Raw genomic sequence first — 17,822 nt, forward strand, 5'->3', positions numbered from 1 at the left:
TTGTAACATTGGTTTGAAAAGTCTAGGGGTCACTCAACGTTGGCAGCGCGTTAGAATCCTCGGGGGAAGTTTTTACGAATCCCGGCGCCGGGCTCCCACCCCGGACGACGAAATCAGATTCTCTGGGAGTGAAGCCCCCAGCGCCGGTATTTTTAAAGAGCTAAGTGCACCGGGTGTTCTCTAACCCTTTCCTACTTGTTGGAGTGCTGGATGACATCTAGTGGGCGCCTTCTCATGAAAAAGCTCTTGAACCGAACCCCCTCTTTCTTATGCTCTCGAGGGCTGTCGGGGTTGCGTTTTAATGGGCCGGCGTGTATGTGTGTCTGGGCCGGGAGGGAGGGCATCAAGCTAAAGGGTCTTTGGGACATCAACGGGTTCCTAGCGTTTGGGGGCGAGCTGATCCTCAGTGCAGGAGGCCGCGACTCCGGCCCGCTCTCAGCTCTGGTGCCCCGCGCCAGGCGGGGAAACTCAGAGTCCGCTTTTAGAGGAACGCGAGACAGGCAGGGTGGGCCGAGGCGGGGAGAGGAAGGCCGAGGGAGGAGCCGAGGAGACGTCGCGGCGGGCGGGCGGTCCCCGACGAGGCCCTGACTTCCGCGTCCCGGCCTCCGGCGGCGTGGCCTGGCCACGATGGCGGGTATGGACCCCGGCCTGGCCGTCCCCGTGTGGCTGGCCGAGGACGACCTGGGCTGCATCATCTGTCAAGGGCTGCTTACCAGGCCCGCCACGCTGCCCTGCGGCCACAGCTTCTGCCGCGACTGCCTGAAGGGCCTTTGGGCCGCGAGCAGCCCTAGCCCCCCGCGCTCCTGCCCCACCTGCCGGGAGAGCACCCCGGCGCCGCTGCACCTGCGGAAGAACACGCTGCTGCAGGAGCTGGTGGACAAGTACAGCCGGGCGCTGCGCGAGCTGGGGGCGGGCCCTGACCCCGGCCCCGCCCAGGGACGCGCCCTTGGCCCCGCGCCTGCGCCTGCGCCCCCGCGTCGCGCCGCCCAGCTGCCGGTAGGAAGGCGCAGCGCGCTGCCCTCGCGCGCCACCGCGCCCCGCGCGTGCGCGCGTCCCCGCTCTGCCCCCCTGGCCAGGCGTGCCTGCTGTCTCGCCGGGCCGCTGTCACTCTGTGCACTCCAGCTCTTGGGAGAGTTGGCCTAAGTATGAAGAAGCGGGGGGGGGGACCCCAGTTTCCTGACATCCCACCAGCCTGGCTGCTCCTTGGCACGTTCCCATTCTTTTCCAGTCTTACCGCTGTCTCTTTGAACGTTCTTACACTGGGGTAAGACAGAGCACAAAATTAGCCATTTCAGCCGTTTTTATGTGTACAATTTAGTGCCATTCGTTATATTCTCAGTGATGTGCAGCTCTCACTCTGCACCGATTAAGCAATAACTTCTCATTCCAACTCCCTGCAGCCCCTGGTAACCTCCAGTCAGTTTTCTGTCTCCCTCATTTGCCTACTCTAGATATTTCATATAAGTGGAATCCTATAATATTTGTCCCTTTGGGTCTGCCTTCTCCCACTTACCGTAATGTTTTCAGGGTTCATTCATGTTGTAGCATGCACCTGAATTTTATTCCCTTTTGTGGCTGAATACTGTCCCATTGTATGGATGTACCACATTTGGTTTATTCATACACTGGTGGGCATTCTAATTGTTTCCGCCTTCTGGAGACTGTGAGGGATGCAGTGAACATTGGTGTGCAAGTAACCAAGTCCTTTTCAGTTCTTTTGGGGAAATAACCTTGGAGTGGACTACGTGAGTGGTATAGGAGTTCTACGTTCAGCATACTGTGGAACACAGCTAAACCATTTTCCACAGCATCTACGACATTTTACATTTCCACCAGCAGAAGTGGAGTTGCCGATTTTTCCACATCCTTGCCAATACTTACTATTCATGTTATTTTGATTCCCCCCTCCTACCACTTTGTTTTTTAGGGTAGCCTTTCCATTAGGAGTGAAGTGCTTTGCCACTGCGGTTTTGATCTGCATTTCCCTGAGGATTGATGGTGTTGACTGACTACCTTTTCATGTGCTTATTGCTCGTTTTTATATCTTCGTGAGAGAAATGTTTATTCAGGTCCTTTGACTATTTTTAAAAATTGGGTTGTCTTTTTCTTGTTGAGGTTTTTGTTTTGTTTTGTTTTGTTTTGTTTGTTTGTTTTTAGGATTTTATTTATTTATTTGAGATAGAGATTGAGGGAATGAGTGGGAGGAGGGGCAGAGGGAGAAGCAGACTCCCTGTAGAGTCCAATGCGGGAACTGGATTCCAGGACCCTGGGATCATGACCTGAGCCCAGGGCAGCTACTTAACTGACTGAGATACCCAGGTGCCCTTTCTTGTTGAGTTTTAGGAAATCTTTATAAATTCTGGATACTAAACCCTCATCAGATATATTGCTTGCAAATATATTCCCCCATCTTACGGGTTGCCTTTTACTCATGGGTTACCTTTTACTTTGGTGTCCTTTGATGCATAAGAATTTTAAGTTCTGCTGATGTCCAGTTTATCTGTTTCTTCTTTTATTTCTCTTGCTTCTGGCGTCATATCTAAATCCAGTGCCGAATTCTGAGTTCATGAAGATTTTCCCCCATATTTTCCCTTAGGAGTTTTATGGTAATAAGTCTTATATTTAGGTTGGTGATTCATTTTGGGTTAATGTTTCTATATGGCATGAGGTAGGGGTCCAACTTTACTCTTTTGCATGTGAAAATCTAGCTGTCCCAGCACCGTTTGTCGAAGAGACTGCTCTTCTCCGGTGAGTGGATTTGGCATCCTTATAAAAAGTCCGTTGGTGGGGCGCCTGGGTGACTCAGTGCGTTAAGCCTCTACCTCCGGCTTAGGTCATGGTCTCAGGGTCCTGGGATCGAGCCCCGAATCGGGCTCTCTGCTCAGCGGGAAGCCTGCTTCCTCCCTCTCTCTCTCTGCCTGCCTCTCTGCCTACTTGTGATCTCTGCCTGTCAAATAAATAAAATCTTAAAAAAAAAAAGAAGTCAGTTGGCCATAGATGAATAAGCTTATTTCTGGACTCCTAATTCTATTCCATTGGTTTTTTGGTTTATCCTTAGGTTAGTCCCACATTGTTTTGATTACTATGGCTTCATAGTAAATTTTGAAATCAGAAACTGTGAGTCCATCTGACTGTGTTCTTCTTTTTCAAGATTGTTTTGGCTCTTCAGGGCCCCTGCAATTCCATATGAATTTGAAGATGATGTTACCAGTCTGCAAAGCAGGCTGTTGGAATTTTGAGAGGGATTGCATTGAATGTGTAGGTCATCTTGGGTATGACATCTTTAACAATATTAAGTCTTCTTCCCAAAAACGTTAAGTGTCTTTGCATGTATTTAGGTCTTTTAAACTTTCTTTTAGTTCCAAAAAGTTTCTGTAGGTTCCAAAAATAAAAGTCCTTTCATCTCCTTGGTTAAATTTATTCCTAGACATTTTACTCGTTTAGGTGCTGCTAAAAATGGAATTGCTTCCTTAATTTCCTTTTTGGATAGTTCACTGCAGGTGTATAAAAACACACTTCCTTTTGGGTGCTGATCTTGTGCCCTTCAATTTTGCTGAATTCATTTACTTGCTCTAGTAGCTTTCTTAAGGATTCTTTAGGATTTTATTTATAAGGTCATGTCCTATGTGAATAGAAGTCATCTTACTTCTTTTCCAATTGCGATGCCTTTTATTTCTTGTTTAATTAATCTGGCTAAAATTTCCAGTACAATGTTGGGTAGCAGAACTGACATCAAGCATGCTTGTTTTGTTCCCTATCTTAGGCAGAAAGCTTCCAATCTTTCACCATTAAGTATGATGTTAATTGTGGGTTTTTCATAAATTCCCTTTATTGTGTTGAGGAAGTTCCTTTCTATTCCTGGTTTTCTGAGTGTGTGTGTTGTTGTTGTTTTTATCATGAAAGGTGTAAGATTTTGTCAAATGCCTTTTCTGCATCAATTGAAATGATTGTGTGTGTATGTGTGTGTGTGTGTTTCCTTCATTCTGTTATTATGGTGTATCACATTGGTTGTTTTTTCTTAAATTGAACCACCTTCCATTCTTGGGATAAATTCCACTTGGTCATGCTGTGTTATCCTTTTAATATGCTGTTGGGTTTAGTCTGCTAGTATTTTGTTAAGGATTTCTACATTAATATTCATAAGGGATATCGGTCTGTAATTTTCCTTTTTAAAAATTTTTCTTTTATTTTTTCAGTGTTCAAAGATTCATTGTTTATACACCATACCCAGTGCTCCATGCAATCTGTGCCCTCCTTAATACCCACCCCCAGGCTCACCCAACCTCCCTACTCCCCTCCCCTCCAAAGTGTCTGTAATTTTCTTGTCATGTGTTTATCTAGCTTTGGCATCAGGGTAATGCTGGCCTCACTGAGGAGTTAGGAAGTGTTCCATCCTCTTCAATGATCTGGAGGAGTTTGAGAAGGATTGGTGTTAATTCTTCTTTAAGTATTTGGTAGAATTCACCAGTGAAGCCATCTGGTCCTGGACTTTTCTTTGTTGGGGTTTTGGTTACTGGTTCAATCTCTTTATTTGTTATACCTCTGTTGTGATTTTCTATTTCTTTTTGAGTCAGTTTAGGTAGTTTGTGTTTCTAGGAATTTATCCATTTCAGGTGAGTTATCTAATGTGTTGGCATACAAAGTTCATAATAGTCTCTTAAATTTTATTCTGTGAGGTCAGGTGTGATGTCTCCAGTTTACTTTCTGATTTTAGTTATTGATGTCTCCTCTCTCTCCCCGCCCCCCCCACTTCTTCTTTTTAAAATTAACATGTAATGTATTATTTGTTTCAGGGGTATAGGTCTATGATTCATCAGTTGTACACAACACCCAGCACTCACCACAACACATACCTCCCCATTGTCCATCACTCAGTCACCTTATTCCCCCAGCAACCCTCAGTTTGTTTCCTAAGGTTAAGAGTCTCTTATGGTTTGTCTCCCTCTCCGGTTTTGTCCTGTTTCATTTTTTCCTCTCTTCCCCCATGATCCTCTGACTTGTTTCTGAAATTCCTCATATCAGTGAGATCATATGATAATTGTCTTTTTCTGACTGACTCATTTCACTTAGTATAATACCCTTTGGTTGCATCCATGTTGTTGCAAATTGTAAGATTTCAAATTTTGATGGCTACATAATATTCCTGTGTGTGTGTGTGTGTGTGTGTGTGTGTGTATGCCACATCTTCTTTATCCATTTATCTGTCAGTGTACATGTAGGCTCCTTCCATAGTTTGGCTATTGTGGACATTGCTGCTTTAAACATTGGGGTACAGGTGCTCCTTTGGATCACTACATTTATATCTTTGGGGTAAATACCCAGTAGTGCAATTGCTGGGTCGTAGGGTAGCTCTGTTTTCAACTTTTTGAGGAACCTCCATGCTGTTTTCCAGAGTGGCTGCACCAGCTTGGATTCCCATCCTCTCTCCTTTTCTTTATCAGTCAAGCTAAAGATTTATCGAGTTTGTTAATTTTTTTCAAAGAACCAACTTTTTTTTTTTAAAGATTTTATTTATTTATTTGACAGAGATCACAAGTAGGCAGAGAGAGAGGAGGAAGCAGGCTCCCCGCCAAGCAGAGAGCCCGATGTGGGGCTCGATCCCAGGACCCTGGGATCATGACCCGAGCTGAAGGCAGAGGCTTTAACCCACTGAGCCACCCAGGCGCCCCCAAAGAACCAACTTTTGTTTCATTGATTCTATTGTTTTTACATTCTCCATTTTATTTATGTCCAATAATTTTTATTATTTCCTTCCTTCGGTTAGCTTTGGGTTTTGTTTGCCCTTTTTTCCCCTTGTTCCTTAAGGTATAAATTTAAGTGATTGATTTGAGATCTTTCTTCTTCCTCTTTTTTTTTTTAAAGATATACTTATTTGTTTGTTTGTTTGTTTTTAATTTATTTATCAGAGAGAGAGAGGGCACAGATGGGGGGTGGGGGGCGGCAGGCAGAGGGAGAGGGAGGAGCAGGCTCCCTGCTGAGTAAGGAGCCTGATGCAGGCTTGATACAAGGACCCTGGGATCATGACCTGAGTCGAAGATAGCCGCTTAACCGACTGAGCCACTCAGGCGTTCCCCCCCCCCCGTAATATTCTTAAACAGAGTTGAGGTCACATTGTATAACCAGGCTATATCCTCTTTTTTTTTGTTTTAATTAATTAATAGAGTTTATTTTTTAGAGTAGTTCTAAGTTTACAGAAGATTGAGCAGATAGCATGGCAAGTCCCCATATGCCCCACACAGTTTGCCCAATTTTTTTTTAAAAGATTTTATTTATTTATTTGTCAGAGAGAGAGTACACACAAGTAGGCAGAGAGGCAGGCAGAGGCAGCAAGAGAAGCAGGCTCCCCGCTGAGCAAGGAGCCGGATGTGGGTGGGACTCGATCCCAGGACCCTGGGATCATGACCCGAGCCAAAGGCAGCGGCTTAACCAACTGAGCCACCTAGGCGTCCCAGTTTGCCCTATTTTTAACATCTTGCATTAGTGTGGTACATTTGTTGCAACTGATGAATCAATATTAATACATTATTCATTAAAATCCATAGTTGAGCTTTGTATAGCGGCTGAATTGTAGCCAATGAGGTTTGTCCAAGGCGTGATTATTGCCAATTGAAACTAAAACTCACAGTTGATATTAGGGTTCACTCTGTGTTGTACAGTTCTTTTTTTTAAATCACTTTTTAAAAAAAAGATTTTATTTATTTATTTGACAGAGAGAGTGAGATCACAAGTAGGCAGAGAGGCAGACAGAGAGAAGGCGGAAGCAGACCCCCTGCCGAGCAGAGAGCCTGATGCGAGCCTCGATCCCAGGACCCTGAGATCATGACCTGAGCAGAAGGCAGAGGGTAACCCACTGAGCCACCCAGGCACCCCTCTTGTACAGTTCTATAGGTTTTGACAAACACATAATATCATGCAACTACAGTTATGGTGTCGTATAGTTTTACTGCCCTGAAAATCCCCTGTGGTCCACCTCTTTGTACCTTCACCCCAAATCCTGGCAACTGCTGACCTTTTTACTGTCTCTTTAGTTTTGTTTTTTTTCCAGAATGTCATATAGTTAGAATCATACAATTTCTGGACTTTCTGGGTAGTGTTCTTTCACGAAACAAAATTATGGTTTGTGGCTTGGTAGCCCATTTCTTTTTATTTCTGAAACATATACCATTACATAAATGTACCACAATCTATCCATTCACCTTCTGATGGGACATATTGGTTGCTTCCATTTTTTTATGATTATGATTAAAATTGTTTTCTTCTTTTTGATTTTAAATACAGCATTGTCCCTCAGGTCTTTAAAACTCTTCGCTAATGTTGCTTATGTTGACTGAATATACTTCCCATTGGCTATTAAGTAAAAACGATTGTTTTTAGATGGCAGGATATTGGATGATTTAAAACATTCCCTCTTTCTCATTCTCTGCATTTTTTTAGAGTTTATTTATTTATTTGAGAGAGAGAGAATGAGCAGGGGGAGGAGGAGAGGGAGAGGGACAAGCAGGTCCCCCCACCACTCAGCAGGGAGTCCAACGCGGGGCTCGATCCTGAGACCCTGACATCATGACCTGAGCTGAAATCAGATGCTTAACCAACTAAGCCACCCAGGTGCTCCTCATGCTTTGCACCGGCCTAAACATCCACAGAACCTATTTACTACTTTTGAGCTCCTTGGAGATGTCTCTGGTCTAAACTCACTGCAATGAGTGTGCATTTCTTTTATGAATAGAAAAGACAACATACTTATTTTTCCTAAGGTTTTGTTCATTTATTTGACAGACAGAGCTCACAAGTAGGCAGAGAGGCAGACGGGGGGGGGGGGGTGTACTTATTTTTTTAAGTTTTTAATTTGCCCCAGTGCCAGGATAAGGGCTCCTCTCTTCAGTTCCAGCCACCTGAATACTTAGGAGTGGGGCCTGGAAATTTAAGAGCAAATGGTAGCCCAATTATGGCTTCCAGAATACATGCTGCTTTGAGGGACATCAGGCTTCTTAGAGATACAGAAGGTCCTGGGTCAATTCCAGTTTTTGAGGTCCTAGCATGATTTTAAAAATGTAAAATGTCAAAACAAAGTTAGAAAAATTCTGGTTTATTGACAGTTGGTTGATGAACGTGTTGTATTTCTGTGACTCTGTATAGAACACCTTTTGGAGGGAATGCAGTGTTTACCATTGAAGTCTGGGCCCCACCTTCCTCTGATGAGTGCCACCAGGTCTGGAAGTTGTGAGAATGTTGGCTGCAGAACTTCTACTCCCAGCCAGGCAGTTCAGCAGATCAAGGTCTTTAAGTGGGGTTGTGTAGCTCTCCAGTCTGAGGGTCCCTTTAAATGGGCAGGATGTTGGGGCACCTGGCTGGCTCAGTTGGAGGAAGACCGTGGGACTCCTGATGCGTACCCCCCGGTCAGCATCTCTGCTCTGACTTCTGTTCAGAATGAGCCCACAGGTTCCTTTAGGCTTCATTTTCACCCCCTGCCCCCCAGCCTGGGGATGGGCTCTGGTTCCCTGTTATAGCCACCGGCCAGCCAGCAGGCATGCAAAAGCTCTGGGACATTTACCTCCTTGTCCTTTGGACATTTTTGTCACTCTGTTGCCTGCTTCCTTTATGCAGTGTTGACAGCCCCCTCGTCGAGAGAGAGCTGGGTCTTGGGTCCAGCTTTGGGTTCTGCTTTCTTCTTTTAAAGGCTGCGGCACAGAAGAGAATCATAGAAGTTGTGCGTGAGCTGGCAGAGTTGGCAGAACAGCTCGTAGACATTGTCAGGAGTCTTCAGAGTCAAAGGGACGTCCCCGAATCTGGACCAGACAATGAAAGGAGCTCAACGAACGTGAGCATGGTAGGCTCAGCCCGGAGAGGAAAGGGGGAAAGCGTGTGCCGGGGTCAGGGCTAGGGACAGCTTCCAGCTAGAGCCACGGGAATATGTTGAGAGTTGAAGGATACAATAAGTCTTCATCTTTTACCATTTTCTTACTGTCACACATGGATGACCGGAAGTGCCATGCTTGAGGTGAGGTAGGGGAGCTTCTGGTGGGCCAGGTTTCCAACCTTATCTCTGCATCTAACCAGCTCTGAGATTCCCCAGGGACGTCTATGCAAATCCTGCAGACCATCTAGTCTCCGTCTTCACTGACCTTTCCTCAGCCTTTGACCACACCCTCATTCCTGAAGCTTTCTTTTCCTTTAGCTTCTGGGACCAGGGGTCTTCTGACCTTCCCCTCTTTCTCTGGCTGCTCCGTCCCCACCTGTCTTGCAGGCTCACTCTCTTTTCCTCTCCTCAGCAACAAAATGCCCAAATCCCTCACAGCTGAGGGGTACATCCCTTTCTCTTTCCCGCTGAGTGGTTTTCCCCACACCATGGCTTAATTACCGCCCTATCTGCAAGCACAGCTCCAGCCTGGACCCGTCTCTGAGCTGTGGTCTGCTATCTTCCTTCTCACCTTTCCCTCTTGCTTTCACAAAGGCACTTCCCAAACTGCTGCTTCTCTGGGAGTTCCTGTCTCAGTGACTGGCCCTGTGATCCTTCTAAGGGCACAACCTGGGAATCATGTCACCCCCTCCCTCACTGGCCTAAACATCCCCAGAACCTATTTACTACTCTTGAGATCCTTGGAGATGTCTCTGATCCAAGCCTCTGATTTGTTCGATAGAATAAGAGAGAGAACGCAAGCCATGGGTGGGAGGAGCAGAGGGAGAGGGAGAAGCAGGCTCCCCACAGAGCAGGAAGCCTGAGGAGGCAGGACTCCATCCCAGGACCCTGAGACCATGACCTGAGCAGAAGGCAGCCACTTAAACGACTGAGCCACTCAGGCTGATCATTTCTTGCCTGGATTGCTGCAATAATTAATTACTCAGCTCTGTTCCCATTGGTCTGCTCTCCTCATGGTTGTCAGAGTGACCGTCTCAAACATAAATCTGATTTACAACATCTCCAGTGACATCCGCTTGTGTGGGATTAAGGCCCAAATCCTACAGGGCCCTACAGGACTCCCTCCCTGTCTGCCCCCCGCCACTTCAAGCCACAGCCACTCTGGCCCCTATCAGTCCCTCTAGGGTGTCATGCTTCTTCCCACCACAGGGTGCACTCCAAGGAATATTCTTCTTTCGCCCTGTCACCTAGATAACCCCTGCTCATCCTTCAGACCCCAGCTGGATCATCACTTTCCTGGAGAAACCTTCACTGATTTCCTCGAACAAGTCCCACTATTAGAGGCTCTTACGATTCCACCTGCGGCAGTTACCACAGCTTGCAACTTGATAAGGGCGGGTGCCATCATTTATTCATGTCTGTTTTCCCTCTTCCCCTGCCTGGGACTCTAAGCTTCATTAGGGTAGAGACCTTGATGACTTTCGTTCTTTTGTTCACTCTTGTATCTCCAGGCCTCGCAAGGTGCTTGCCACGTAGTAAGTGCTCATCAAATACCCAGGTGTCTTCAAGGGCTGCAGGGTGTTGGGGAGAGGAAAGCCTGAGAGTCTGACTTTCACACTTGACATTGCATTAGTCTGATGTGAGGACTAAAACAGCTCTGGTCTGAATAAGTGCTCAAGCAGTGGGAAAATGCAGGATGGTAAAATTCACTGTAGGGATTTAGTTCACTCCTGTGAGCTCTAACTTCTTTTGCAAAAGGGGGATAACCAACTGGGAAGGTTGTTTTACAAATTAGAAGTAAGCCACGGGAAGTACTCTGTCTGTGGTGCCTGCTACTTTACTCTTGGTAAGAAGAGTGGAAAATTGAGTATGCAGAGTTGGGAAGGAATGTCAGGGGCCAAAGGTGGCAAGGTGGGAGCAGATGAGAGGCTGTGTTGGGGAATAACAGGACCCAAGGTTAAAGAAAGTCAGGGAGCATATGCTGGCAGCCCCAGAGAGCTGGGAGAGCCTGGATGCCCAGCCAGATGTCCGTGCGGGCTCTTGAGAGGAGAGGTAATAGAATGATAACCTTCCGGGGAAGATTATTCTGGCCTCTGTAGCTGATCTTAGTGACTATCTGTATTATTTATTTTGTAAAGCCCCTAGAGGATGGGCTTGCAAATTTTACTACTTTTTTGGATATTACCTAAGAAATCTATATTCATTATAGAAAATACTAGAAAATGCATAGCAGTTTAAAGAAAACAAAGGAACATCTTCTGTAACCCTACCACCCAGAAATTACCACCCCTTTAATATTTTTCCTGCACGATGTGTTCTTCCAAACTGCTTTCAAGGCATGTAGTTTGAGGGCCTAATTATGTTTTTAAAAATCTGTGAGGAGGTAAGTAGAAAATTATAGATGGCAGAATTAGAATATATTATTTGATGCACAACTTAGGAGACTTTATTTAATTTGTTTTTAATGATCCATCAATAGTCTTCTTCTGGTGAAATGGACCTTTCCTTGGCTTCTTCAAAACCAATGATTTCCAATACACCTGAGAGAAAAACAAGAGACATTCTGCATGACCTAGAAGAAATCCAGAAAAAATTACGGGAAAACTTCACATGGAAAGAGCCCCTTGAAGAACAGATGCAGGGTGAGTTGGTTTTACTGGGTGAAAGAGGATTGGGGCGCCTGGATGGCTCAGTCGGTAAAGCAACTGTCTTCAGCTCGGGCCATGATCCTGGAGTCCTAGGATCGAGTACTGCATCGGGCTCCCTGTTCAACAGGGAGTCTGCTTCTTCCTCTGACCCTATCTGCTTCTCTTCCTCTCTCTCTCATTCTCTCAAATAAATAAAAAAATAAAATCTTAAAAAAAAAAAAGAAAGAATTAAATATGGAAGTTGGAGGAAATGACCAAAACAATGACAAATGGCTTTGGGTTTTTTTTTTTTTTAAATTAACTTATAATGTATTATTTGCCCCAGGGGTACAGGTCTGTGAATCATCAGTCTTATACAATTCACAGCACTCACCGTAGCACATACCCTCCCCAATGTCCATAACCCAACCACCCTATCCCTGCCCCCCACCCCCCAGCAACCCTCAGTTTGTTTCCTGAGATTAAGAGTCTCTTATAGTTTGTCCCCCTCCTGATCCCATCTTGTTTCATTTTTTCCCCTCCCTCCCCCCCGCAACCCCCTGCCCTGCCTCTCAAATTCCTCATATCAGAGAGATCGATAATTGTCTTTCTCTGGTTGACTTATTTCATTTAGCATAATACCCTCTAGTTCCAACCATGTTATTGCAGATGGCAAGATTTCAGGGGTTTTTGATGGCTGCATAGTATTCCATTGTATATATATACCACATCTTCTTTATCCATTCATCTGTTGATGGACATCTAGGTTCTTTCCATAGTTTGGCTGTTGTCGACTTTGCTGCTATAAACATTTGGGTGCACGTGCCCCTTCGGATCCCTATACTTGTATCTTTAGGGTAAATACCCAGCAGTGCGACTGCTGGGTCGTAGGGTAGCTCTATTTTCAACTTTTTGAGGAACCTCCATACTGTTTTCCAGAGTGGCTGCACCAGCTTGCACTCCCACCAACAGTGTAGGAGGGTTCCCCTTTCTCTGCATCCTCTCCAACACCTGTCATTTCCTGACTTGTTATTTTTAGAATGGCTTTGGATTTTGGGGCTAGGATCCCAGAGCCCAGCTGTGTTATCCCTATGCTATTGTTAATGAGGACGGGGTGGGCGGAGGTGTTTTTGCGCCTGGATATATGTTTTGGATATGGGAGAGGTATGATGTCACCTAGGCTTTTTAAAGGTAGAAACTCATTTTCTAAGACCTCTATATCCAGAACCTAGACCTGATTTTGCTGCTCTGAGGAGATTCAGAAACAGACTGCTTTTTATGTTTAACTATTTAATGTCTTTGTTTATAAAGCATGTTACTTTGTAAATTGTCCTGGATAAGTTCTGTTAAAATGTCATCTCTGGTGGGTATGCTACTAGTAACAGTAACAATGCGGAGAAAAACCTCTCTGTCCTGACTTCAGACTTTCTGTATTATAACCCTTTTCACACCTGACCCTCAGATACAAGCTCTGGGCTCCCTCCTTCCTGCCTCCTGCTCTCGCCACTGCCAACTTTATATACTTTAGAGACATATTGCTTATAACTATTTTTATGTTTAAATGATGTTGCTCTGCTTAAAAAAGTTATTTTTTATTTAGGTGGCGAAACATGATCTCTTGGGAAAACTTTCTCAAGGAATCAAGTTAGAGCACGGTTTATTAGTTGTTCCAAAACCTGAGAAATACATGCCCTCTTGGCTCCTGTGCGCCCCTAAATTTAGACTGGGTTCCTTAGTGATCTTAGTTGCTTAAACAAATTTAAAATCCATATTTAGGGGCGCCTGGCTGGCTCAGTCAGTAGAGAATGCCACTCTTGCTCCCAGGGTTGTGAGTTTAAGCTCCACATTGGGTGCAGAGAGTACTAAGAAATAAAATCTTTAAGGGGCACCTGGGTGGCTCAAATGGGTTAAAGCCTCTGCCTTTGGCTCAGGTCATGATCCCGGGGTCCTGGGATCAAGCCCCGCATTGGTCTCTCTGCTCGGTGGGGATCCTGTTTCCTCCTCTCTCTCTCTGCCTACTTGTGATCTCTGTATGTCAGATAAATAAATAAAAAATCTTAAAAAAAAAAAAAAAGAAATAAAATCTTTAAATAAATAAATAAATAAATAAATAAAATTATTTTTAGATTTTGGGGTTAAATTTGAAATTTTAAATTCAGGGGCGACTGGGTGGCTCAGTTGGTTAAGCGGCTGCCTTTGGCTCAAGGCATGATCTCAGGGTCCTGGGATCGGGTCCCTCATTGGGCTCCTTGCTCAGCAGGAAGCCTGCTTCTCCCTCTGCCTGCCCCACCCCCTGCTTGTACACATGCTCTTGTCTCTCTCTCTCTCACAAATAAATAAATAAAATCTTAAAAAAAATTTTAAATTCAGAAATCAAAACAATATAAAAGCATACAGTGAAGGTCTCTTTCCCACCCTCGTCCCATTTTCTTATTGCCCTGTCTCAGTTAACCGTTTGTATTAGTTTCTTGAATGCCCATTCAGAATTTACTTATGGAAGTTAACAGTTTAAATGAAGCACTGGGGACGCCTGGGTGGCTCAGTTGATTAAGCCGCTGCCTTCGGCTCAGGTCATGATCCTAGCGTCGTGGGATCGAGTCCCACATTGGGCTCCTTGCTCCGCAGGGAGCCTGCTTCTCCCTCTGCCACTCTGCCTGCCTGTGCTCACTCACTCAGTCTCTCTCTCTCTCTCTCTCTGACAAATAAAGAAATAAAATCTTTAAAAAAAAATAAATAAAAATAAATGAAGCACTGGGGCGCCTGGGTGGCTCAGTGGGTTAAGCCGCTGCCTTCGGCTCAGGTCATGATCTCAGGGTCCTGGGATTGAGTTCCGCATCGGGCTCTCTGCTCAGCAGGGAGCCTGCTTCCCTCTCTCTCTCTCTGCCTGCCTCTGTCTACTGTGATCTCTCTCTGTCAAATAAATAAATAAATCTTTAAAAAAATAAATAAATAAATGAAGCACTGATGGAGGGGGAGGGGCGGTGGTCGTGGGTATTCTGAGTGTTAGGGTGCTGTGATCCCCTGGAACTGTAATTTATTTGATAGATAGGCCCCTCACACTTACTTCCTATGTAGCTGGCTCTCTGCTTGGTGCTTTGAACATAAAGATGAACAAGGTCTCTACCGACAAGGAGGTTAGAACTTATGGGGGAAACAGGCAGTTAAAAAAAAAAAAGTCTATGGTGAGAACATGAGTCTGCACATACCTGAGCTGGGAGTTGTGCCTGATCCAAGTCTGCCCCTAAAAAAGTGTGTGAGGAAATTTGATGAAGCAGACAAGCTGTGTTCCCTGACCATGACGTTCGGGGACCCTTGTATTTGCCATTTGTTTGTTTATTTATTTATTTGTTCTTTTGATGCCACTTTTTCCCCTTCCCGATTTTCTGAAACCCTTAGTGGAACTCCAGGAAGCTCCCCATTCCGCTTCATGCCCGCTGCCTGGCCAGAGCCACCCAGCCCCCGAGAGGGCCTCCCGGTTTGCTCAGTGTAAGTATGTGGACTGCAGACACTTGGGCTGGGTCTGCCAGTCCCCCTCCCTGCTGCTGGGTCTGTTGCTTGGCTCACAAGGGGATCTGATTACCAAGACAAATAGGATTGAAGACTCCCAAATTCCAGGCTATGCTGAGTGGGATTCCGAGACAGCTTCCTGAAAGAGGCCTAATGGGGAAGTAAATATTAAGATGGAAAGGGGGTGTTGTGATGAGAACAGCACCAGGGATGTGTACAGAAAACTGCAAGTGGACCTACCAGTTTTAATGCCAGTGTGAGTAAAACTTTATCACACCCAAAGATACAAAGCTGCCTTTTTGTAGGGTGCCTGGGTGACTCAGTCAACTAAGTGACTGCTTTCAACTCAGGTCAGGATCCCAGGGTTCTGGGATGGAGCCCCCCTGCATCAGGGTCCCTGTTCAGAGAGGAGTCTGCCTCCCTCTGTCCCTCTCCCTTCCCCCTCCCTCTCCCCCTGCTCCTATTCTGGCTGTCTCTCAAATAAATAAATAAAATCTTTAAAAACAACAAAAAAAACCCCACCAAAAAGCCCAAAGCCGCTTTTTGCTTTTAAAGTGAGCCCATCATATCCTTGCTCTTTTCCTCAGGGGCCATCAGTCCGACCTTTGACCTTCGCAGCCACTCCTGCAGCCTGAAGGTGTCCAAGGATGGCCTGGCGGTGACTGTGTCTCAATGCCCACAGACCCATCTCTGGAGTCATGAGAGGTTTGTGACCTGCCAGGCCTTATGCTCCCAGGCCTTTTCTTCTGGGCGGCAGTACTGGGAAGTGGACACTCAGCATTGCAGCCACTGGGCAGTTGGGGTGGCTTCCTGGGGGATGAAGCGTACCCAGATCCTGGGAAGGACCAGCGACTCCTGCTGTATAGAGTGGAAGGGGACGGGCCGGCTCTCTGCATGGCACATGGTCGAGGAGACTGTCCTCAGCTCAGACAGACCTACGGTGGTGGGCATTTGGCTGGACCTGGAGGAGGGGAAACTTGCCTTCTATGCAGTGGCTAATCAGGAGAAGCTTATATATGAGTGCCCGGTCCCAGCCTCCTCTCCTCTGCACCCCGCCTTTTGGCTCTATGGCTTAAATCCTGGAAACTCTCTGACTATAAGGCCAGTAAATGTGTAAAGTTTCCCTGGATGTCAGAACCTGGTGGTCCTGGCCTTTCAAACCAGGCCCTTGACAACAGTCCCACTTCCAGAGTTAATGGGTGTGTGGCAAAGGGCTAACTGCAGGCCTGGGATGGGTAGACTGCACATTCCGGAGAGAGCATGGGCCCTTGACTGGCTCCTGGGAGGCAACCTCTAAGCCGTTGGGGTATCCTGGCTGATAAGAGTGTTTTTGTTTACCGGTGGCCTTGGGCCATGAGGTATCAGCTTGACCTCTGGAGGGGATAGAGACTAAGGCCTGCCCCTGTGACCGACCAGGAAAAGCCCTGGGCGGCAAAGCTTGGAGGAGCTTTCCTGGTTGGGAGTCTCCTTGTACATTGTCACACATTGTCACTAGGGGAATTCACTTGTCCTTGTGACTCCACAGGGAAGGAGAGTAGGTGTCTCTTGGCCTGTGTCCCATGTGCCTTTTTCTCCCACTGATTTTAATCTGTATCCTTTTACTGTAATAAACTGTAGCCAAAACTACAATGGCTTTGTTGAGCTCTCTGGGTCCTTTTAGGGAATTGCTGAACCTGGGAGTGGTTTTAGGGACCACCCCCCTCCAACATGGGGGCAGGTTATCCATTGCCGTGGAATACTACTACCACGAATGCAGTGGTTTCAAACAGCGTGCGGTTACTAGCTCAGTTCCCGTGCACCAGGCATAGTTTGACGACCAACCTCACCAGCTGCAGTCAAGGGGTGACCCAGGGCCATGGCGGCATCTGTAGCTCAAGTGGGGAAGGCTCTTCTTCCAAACTCACGTGGTTGTTTGTGGTGTTCAGTGCCCCGTGGGCTGCCAGATGGAGGGCCTTGGTTTCTTGCTGGCTGCTGGCTGCAGGCCACCCTCGTTCCTTACCCCATGAGCCTCTGGAACGTAGCTGCGTACATCCTCAAAGCCAAAGAGGAAGAGGAGATCTCCTAGCCCAATGAACATTAGGTCTTATATAATGTAATCACACAAACATACTCACATACATCCTGTGGCTTTTGCCTTATTCTGTTGGTTAGAAACATGCCACAGGTCCTGCTCATGCCCACTCGACAGGGAGGGATTAGGGAAGGGGAGGAATACCAGGAGGTGGGGGGGCCTGGGGGGCCCCCCTTACAGTGTGGCCAGCACTGCATGTCATTTCATACTCAATTCCCCTGTTTTTAAAAACCGTTTTATTACATAACAGAACAGATACAGAAAACTCCATAAAGCACATGTGGAATATAATGAATTATTCTATTCTGAACACTCCTGTTAACTACCCTTCAGGTCAAGAAATAAAACCTTTATGCCCCCGCAGAAGTTCCTTCCTGTGCCTTATCTCAATCCCATGACCCTGCTTCTGCTTGAAAGGAATCTGACTTTTACAGTAATCACTTCCTTGAATCTCTTTAGAGTTTTAGCACCTAAATATGCACCCTAACCACAGTCTTAACCATGTAAAAAAAAAAAAAAATGGATATGTCTTTTTCTTAACTGCTTTGTTGAGATATAATTTACATACTATTAAATTCACTTATTTAAAGTATACAGATTGGGCAACCCATGGGTGGCTCAGTTGGTTGAGAAACCAACTCTTAATTTCAGCTCAGGTCATGATCCCAGCCAGGGTCCTGGGATAGAGCCCCACATGGGACTATTCCCTTGGCAGGGAGCCTGCTTAAAGACTCTCTTTCCCTCCCCCTCCCCTCATTCT

At 46.1% G+C, this 17,822-nt stretch overlaps 1 protein-coding gene across 1 annotated transcript; it reads left to right on the forward strand.

Moving 5' to 3' along the window:
- The first annotated feature begins 521 nt into the window (after positions 1-521).
- On the forward strand, positions 522-17,567 carry RNF135 (ring finger protein 135). The gene is made up of 5 exons (XM_080826899.1): positions 522-996; positions 8,678-8,827; positions 11,337-11,499; positions 14,881-14,970; positions 15,579-17,567. The coding sequence occupies exons 1-5, from the start codon at positions 628-630 to the stop codon at positions 16,106-16,108; spliced, it is 1,302 nt and encodes a 433-aa protein (XP_080683025.1). The 5' UTR covers positions 522-627; the 3' UTR covers positions 16,109-17,567.
- The last annotated feature ends 255 nt before the right edge of the window (positions 17,568-17,822 follow it).

Source organism: Martes martes (assembly GCF_963455335.1).
Source record: "Martes martes genome assembly, chromosome: 16".
In the NCBI taxonomy this organism is placed as follows: Eukaryota; Metazoa; Chordata; class Mammalia; order Carnivora; family Mustelidae; genus Martes; species Martes martes.